The 7697-nt window shown below is 49.3% G+C and overlaps 1 protein-coding gene across 3 annotated transcripts in view; it reads left to right on the plus strand.

Annotated features, from left to right (window-relative positions):
- rnf157 (ring finger protein 157) overlaps positions 1 to 4260 on the plus strand; it is an 80899-nt gene extending 76639 nt beyond the window's left edge. For all 3 annotated transcript variants that reach the window (XM_072242233.1, XM_072242234.1, XM_072242235.1), the window contains one exon: positions 3937 to 4260. In XM_072242233.1, coding sequence (XP_072098334.1) covers positions 3937 to 4022 — 86 coding nt within the window. In that variant the 3' untranslated portion in view covers positions 4023 to 4260. The remainder of the gene's footprint in view (positions 1 to 3936) is intronic.
- The last annotated feature ends 3437 nt before the right edge of the window (positions 4261 to 7697 follow it).

Genomic DNA, 7697 nt, shown 5'->3' on the forward strand with positions numbered 1-7697 from the left:
CTCACCGATGCCCGTCTCACCATTGCCTGTACTCCCCAATGCCCGTCTCACCGATGCCTGTACTCCACACTGCCCGTCTCGACATTGTCTGTACTCCCCACTGCCCGTCTCACCGATGCCTGTACTCCTCACTGCCCATCTCGACATTGTCTGTACTCCCCACTGCCCGTCTCACCGATGCCTGTACTCCGCACTGCCCGTCTCGCCACTGCCTGTACTCCCCACTGCCTGTCTCACCGATGCCTGTACTCCCCACTGCCCGTCTCGACATTGTCTGTACACCCCACTGCCCGTCTCGCCACTGCCTGTACTCCCCACTGCCCGTCTCACCATTGCCTGTACTCCCCACTGCCCGTCTCACCGATGCCCGTCTCACCATTGCCTGTACTCCCCAATGCCCGTCTCGCCATTGCCTGTACTCCCCACTGCCTATCTCGCCATTGCCTGTACTCCCCACTGCCCGTCTCACCGATGCCTGTAGTCCCCACTGCCCGTCTCGCCATTGCCTGTTCTCCCCACTGCCCGTCTCGCCACTGCCTGTGCTCCCCACCGCCCACCTGGCTATTGCCTGTACTCCCCACTGCACGTCTCGCCATTGCCTGTACTCCCCACTGCCCGCCTTGCCATTGTCTGTATTCCCCACTGCCCGTCTCGCTATTGCCTGCACTCCCCACTGCCCGTCTCACCGATGCCTGTACTCCCCACTGCCCGTCTCACCGATGCCTGTACTCCCCACTGCCCGTCTCACTGATGCCCGTCTCACCATTGCCTGTACTCCCCACAGCCCGTCTCGCCATTGCCTGTACTCCCCACTGCCCGTCTCACCAATGCCCCTCTCACCATTGCCTGTACTCCCCACTGCCCGTCTCGCCATTGCCTGCACTCCCCACTGCCCATCTTGCCATTGCCTGTACTCCCCACTGCCCGTCTCACTGATGCCTGTACTCCCCACTGTTCGTCTCACCGATGCCTGTACTCCCCACTGCCCATCTCACTGATGCCTGTACTCCCCACTGCCCGTTTCACCGATGCCTGTACTCCCCACTGCCCATCTCACTGATGCCTGTACTCCCCACTGCCCGTTTCACCGATGCCTGTACTCCCCACTGCCCGTCTCGCCATTGCCTGTACTCCCCACTGCCCGTCTCGCCATTGCCTGTACTCCCCACTGCCCGTCTCGCCATTGCCTGTACTCCCCACTGCCTGTATCACCGATGCCTGTACTCCCCACTGCCTGTCTCGCCACTGCCTGTACTCCCCACTGCCCGCCTCGCCATTGCTTGTACTCCCCACTGCCCATTTCGCCACTGCCTGTATTCCCCACTGCCCGTCTCGCCATTGCCTGTACTCCCCACTGCCCATCTCACCGATGCCTGTACTTCCCACTGCCCATTTCGCCATTGCCTGTACTCCCCACTGCCCGTCTCGCTATTGCCTGAACTCCCCACTGCCCATCTCGCCACTGCCTGTACTCCCCACTGCCCGCCTCGCCATTGCCTGTACTCCCCACTGCACGTCTCACCGATGCCTGTACTCCCCACTGCCCGTCTCACCGATGCCTGTACTCTCCACTGCCCGTCTCACCATTGCCTGTGCTCCCCACTGCCCATCTCACCATTGCCTGTACTCCCCACTGCCCGTCTCACCGATGCCTGTACTCCCCACTGCCCTGCAGTCTGTCTGTAATCACCAGCTGCTACCTGCTGCTTGAGCGCAGTCTCAGTGTCCTTGAATCCTGTACTCCCCACTGCCTGTACGAACAGTGCTTTCTGTAGATGCTGTTGCCTGATGCACTGTACAGCAGTGTGGATACTGGGGCGGGGGTGCTGGGGAAAAGGGAGTGGTGACAGTGAGACTGGTAGAGGGTGATGATGGGTGGAGGGGTTGGACCCATCACACTGACACTGACACCCAACATTGTCAGCATGGTTTCCTTAAGCAAAAACCTTGCCCGACGAACCTGTTGGCATTCTTTCAGGAGATTACAAGTAGGATAGATAAAGGGGGTGCAGTGGATGTTGTATATTTGCACTATCAGAAAGCCTTTAACAAGGTACCACACATGAGGCTGCTTACTAAGTTAAGAGCCCTTGGTATTATACAGGAAAGTTACTAAGATGGTTAGAGCATTGGCTGATCGGTAGGAGGCAGCGAGTGGGAATAAAAGGATCCTTGTCTGGTTGGCTGCCAGTGACTAGTGGTGTTCCACAGGGGTCAGTGTTGGGACCACTTCTTTTTGTGCTGTATATCAACAATTTAGATAATAGAATAGATGGCTTTGTTGTCAAGTTTGCGAATGATACAAAGATTGGTGGAGGGGCAGGTAGTGTTAAAGCAACAGGTAGGATTCAGAAGGACTTAGACAGATTAGGAGAATGGGCAAGAAAGTGGCAAATGAAATACAATGTTGGAAAATGCATGGTTGTGCACTTCGGTAGTAGAAATAAATGTGCGGACTATTTTCTAATTGAGGAGAAAATCCAAAAATCTGAGATGTAAGGGGACTTGGGAGTCCTTGTACAGAACACCCTGAAGGTTAACTTGCAGGTTGAGTCAGTGGTGAAGAAGGCAAATGCAATGTTAGCATTTTTTTTCAAGAGGTCTAGAATACAAGAGCAGGGATGTGATGCTGAGGCTTTATAAGGCACTGGTGAGGCCTCACCTTGACTATCGCAAACAGTTTTGGGCTCCTCGCCAGATGTGCTGGCATTTGAGAGGGTTCAGAGGAGGTTCACAAGGATGATTCCAGGAATGAAACGATTATCATACGAGGAATGTTTGATCGCTCTGGGTCTGTATTTGCAAGAATTCAAAAGAATGAGGAGGGAATCTCATTGAAACCTTTCAAATGTTGAAAGGTCTAGACAGAGTAGATGTGGAAAGGATGTTTCCCATGGTGGGGGAGTCTAGGACAAGAGGGCACAGCCTCAGAATAGAGGGGCATCCATTTAAAACAGAGATGCGGAGAAATTTCTTTAGCTAGAGGGTGTTGAATTTGTGGAATTTGTTACCTCAGGCAGCTGTAGGGGCCAGGTCGTTGGGTGTATTTAAAGCAGAGCTTGATAGGTTCTTGATAGGACACAGCATTAAAGATTACAGGGAGAAAGCCAGGGAGTGGAGCTGAGGAATGGAAGGTAGGGATCAGCAATGATTGAATGGCGGAGTAGACAAGATGGGCCAAATGGCCTAATTCTGTTCTTATGTCTTAGGATCTTATGGTCTTAAGGAACACCCACACAGATGTTCTGGGATGGTATGACTCCCCTCTGACGCCACCCACCTTCCCTGGTGTGAGAGCTGACTCCAACCACTGGGCTATTCCTCCTTTGACCTCATTGCCCGGAGTTACCAGGCCTCCTCAGTGCCCGACGCAGGCCTCTCATGGTCTGAGTCGACGTTCTCTCCCTCCCCTCAGTGCCTCACTCAGTCAGGTGCGGCCGTAACGTCAGGGACAGGTACTCATTACCACACTCCCCACCCTCATGGTTCACTCAGTCAGGTGCTGCAATAATGTCAGAGACAGGCACTCATTACCACCCCACCCCCACCCTCATGGTTCACTCGGTCCGGTGCTGCTGTAACATCAGGGACAGGTACTCATTACCACACTCCCCAAACTCACGGTTCACTCAGTCAGGTGCTGCTGTAACGTGAGGGACAGGCAATCATTCCCCCCCACCCCCCACCCCTCACAGTTCACTCTGGGACTCAGCTCTTGGAGCCAGGTAGAGAGCTGGGCAGTGGTGAACAACGGGAATTACCCATTAGGGTTGCCTTGTATTTTGTGGAACCAGATCATCCTGCTGGTCACAATCAAGGGGCTGACACACACCAACAATGGGGTGGAGGTCCTTTTCAAAGATGTTGCTTTAGCTGAGGCAGAGGATAAGCTAAATCGGCCTATTGTTTTGCTGACTCTCTCCTCTACGATTTCAGGTACCCCTGTTGACGAGGGCAGGCCTGGCCAGTGGCCCTCGACCCCTGGAGCCCACGGCCCTGTCTATGGAAGTCTTGCCGTGTGACCAAGGATGTGAACCCAGACACAGTGCACACCCCTGGAGTAGATGAATGCTTCCCGCTGGAACACCGTCCACGTGCAACAATCAGACCCCTGCCTTAGCTCACCCCCTCCATAACTCTTCCTTCCGTCATTCACCCTCCCTGTCTGACACTCCCAGATCCTCCTTCCCTATCCCTCACTTCCTCCTTAACTCTTCCTTCTGTCATTCACCCTCCCTGTCTGACACTCCCAGATCACCCCTCCCTATCCTTAACTCTTCCTTCCCTCACTTACCCTCCATGTCTGACACTCCCAGATCCTCCCTCCCTATCCCTCACTTCCTCCTTAACTCTTCTTTCCCAGACATTCTGCCCTCACTCCCTATTCCCCTCTCCTTCCTCTCAAACTCCCTGCCCCTCAGTCCCTATTCCCCTCGCTCACTCCCTCTTCTTCTCTCCCTCTCTCATTCCTATCCCTTATTCTCACCCCCCGCCACTCACTCCATCTCACTCCCTATTCCCCTCTCTCACACTCCCTGCCACTCACTCCCTCTCGATCCCTCACTCCTTCTTTCATGAAGACTGTGACATTTCCGGCAAGACCCGTCTCTGTGTTACAGTCTGCGCATTGCCTCTCACTGTAGATTAAAGGAACAAGAACTGCAGTCTCCACCGGTGTTTGTTCTGTCTCAGAGACCCTGGAACTGAAGCTCCACCCCTTAAACTCTGATCCGGGTTACACTGATAAAAACAATGCCCGGACCGGTATGAGATAATAGTCAGCATAGAGACGGTGGGCTGAATGGCCCACCTGGTCCATGTCAGCCTTTCCCGACATAAACCAGTCAAATTCACCTCCATTTGGCCCATATCCCTCTCAACCTTTAATATCCACACACCTGTCTAAATGTAAACAATTCCTATCCACACACCTGTCCAAATGTAAACAATTCCTATCCACACACCTGTCTAAATGTAAACCTTTCCTATCCACACACCTGTCCAAATGTAAACCATTCCCATCCACACACCTCTCCAAATGTAAACCATTCCTATCCACACACCTGTCCAAATGTAAACAGTTCCTATCCACACACTTGTCCTAATGTAAAGCTTTCCTATCCACATACCTCTCCTAATGTAAACAATTCCTAACCACACACCTGCCCAAATGTAAACCTTTCCTATCCACACACCTGTCCAAATGTAAACCGTTCCTATCCACACACCTGTCCAAATGTAACAATTCCTATCCACACACCTGTCCAAATTTAAACCGTTCCTATCCACACACCTGTCCGAATGTGAACCTTTCCTTTCCACACACCTCTCCTAATGTAAACAATTCCTAACCACACACCTGTCAAAATGTAAACCTTTCCTATCCACACACCTGTCCAAATGTAAACAATTGCTATCCACACACCTGTCCTAATGTAAACCTTCAATATCCACACACCTGTCCAAATGTAAAAAGTTCCTATCCACACATCTGTCCTAATGTAAACCTTTCCTATCGACACACGTGTCAAAATGTAACCCTTACCTATCCACACACCTGTCCAAATGTAATCCTTTCCTATCCAAACACCTATCCAAATGTAAACAATTCCTATCCACACACCTGTCCAAATCTGAACCTTTCCTTTCCACACACCTATTCAAATGTAAACCTTTCTTATCCACACACCAGTCCAAATGTAAACAATTCCTATCCACACACATGTCCAAATGTAAGCCGTTCCTATCCACATACCTGTCCAAATGTAAACAATTCCTATCCACACACCTGTCCAAATGTAAACAATTCCTATCCACACACCAGTCCAAATGTAAACAATTCCTAACCACACACCTGTCCAAATGTAAACCTTTCCTATCCACACACCTGTCCTAATGTAATCCTTTCCGATCCACACAACTGTCCAAAGGCAAACCTTTCCTATCCACACACCTGTCCTAATGTAAACCTTTCCTATCGACACACCTGTCCAAATGTAACCCTTACCTATCCACACACCTGTCCTAATATAAAGCTTTCCTATCCACATAACTGTGCAGATGTAAACAATTCCTAAACACACACCTGTTCAAACGTGAACCTTTCCTATCCAGACACCTGTCCAAATGTAAACCGTTCCTATCCACACACCTGTCCAAATGTAAACCATTCCTATCCACACACGTGTCCAAATGTAAACCTTTCCCATCCACACACCTGTCCAAATGTAAACAATTCTTATCCACACACTGTTCCTAATGTAAACAATTCCTATCCACACACGTGTCCAAATGTAAACCTTTCCTATCCACACATCTGTCCTAATGTAAACATTTCCTATCGACACACGTGTCCAAATGTAACCCTTACCTATCCACACACCTGTCCAAATGTAATCCTTTCCTATCCAAACACCTATCCAAATGTAAACAATTCCTATCCACACACCTGTCCAAATCTGAACCTTTCCTTTCCACACACCTATTCAAATGTAAACCTTTCTTATCCACACACCAGTCCAAATGTAAACAATTCCTATCCACACACATGTCCAAATGTAAGCCGTTCCTATCCACATACCTGTCCAAATGTAAACAATTCCTATCCACACACCTGTCCAAATGTAAACAATTCCTATCCACACACCAGTCCAAATGTAAACAATTCCTAACCACACACCTGTCCAAATGTAAACCTTTCCTATCCACACACCTGTCCTAATGTAATCCTTTCCGATCCACACAACTGTCCAAAGGCAAACCTTTCCTATCCACACACCTGTCCAAATGTAATCCTTTCCTATCCAAACACCTATCCAAATGTAAACAATTCCTATCCACACACCTGTCCAAATCTGAACCTTTCCTTTCCACACACCTATTCAAATGTAAACCTTTCTTATCCACACACCAGTCCAAATGTAAACAATTCCTATCCACACACATGTCCAAATGTAAGCCGTTCCTATCCACATACCTGTCCAAATGTAAACAATTCCTATCCACACACCTGTCCAAATGTAAACAATTCCTATCCACACACCAGTCCAAATGTAAACAATTCCTAACCACACACCTGTCCAAATGTAAACCTTTCCTATCCACACACCTGTCCTAATGTAATCCTTTCCGATCCACACAACTGTCCAAAGGCAAACCTTTCCTATCCACACACCTGTCCTAATGTAAACCTTTCCTATCGACACACCTGTCCAAATGTAACCCTTACCTATCCACACACCTGTCCTAATATAAAGCTTTCCTATCCACATAACTGTGCAGATGTAAACAATTCCTAAACACACACCTGTTCAAACGTGAACCTTTCCTATCCAGACACCTGTCCAAATGTAAACCGTTCCTATCCACACACCTGTCCAAATGTAAACCATTCCTATCCACACACGTGTCCAAATGTAAACCTTTCCCATCCACACACCTGTCCAAATGTAAACAATTCTTATCCACACACTGTTCCTAATGTAAACAATTCCTATCCACACACGTGTCCAAATGTAAACCTTTCCTATCCACACATCTGTCCTAATGTAAACATTTCCTATCGACACACGTGTCCAAATGTAACCCTTACCTATCCACACACCTGTCCAAATGTAATCCTTTCCTATCCAAACACCTATCCAAATGTAAACAATTCCTATCCACACACCTGTCCAAATGTAAATCTTTCCTATCCA

This window comes from Mobula birostris, chromosome 24 (assembly GCF_030028105.1).
Source record: "Mobula birostris isolate sMobBir1 chromosome 24, sMobBir1.hap1, whole genome shotgun sequence".
NCBI lineage: Eukaryota > Metazoa > Chordata > Chondrichthyes > Myliobatiformes > Myliobatidae > Mobula > Mobula birostris.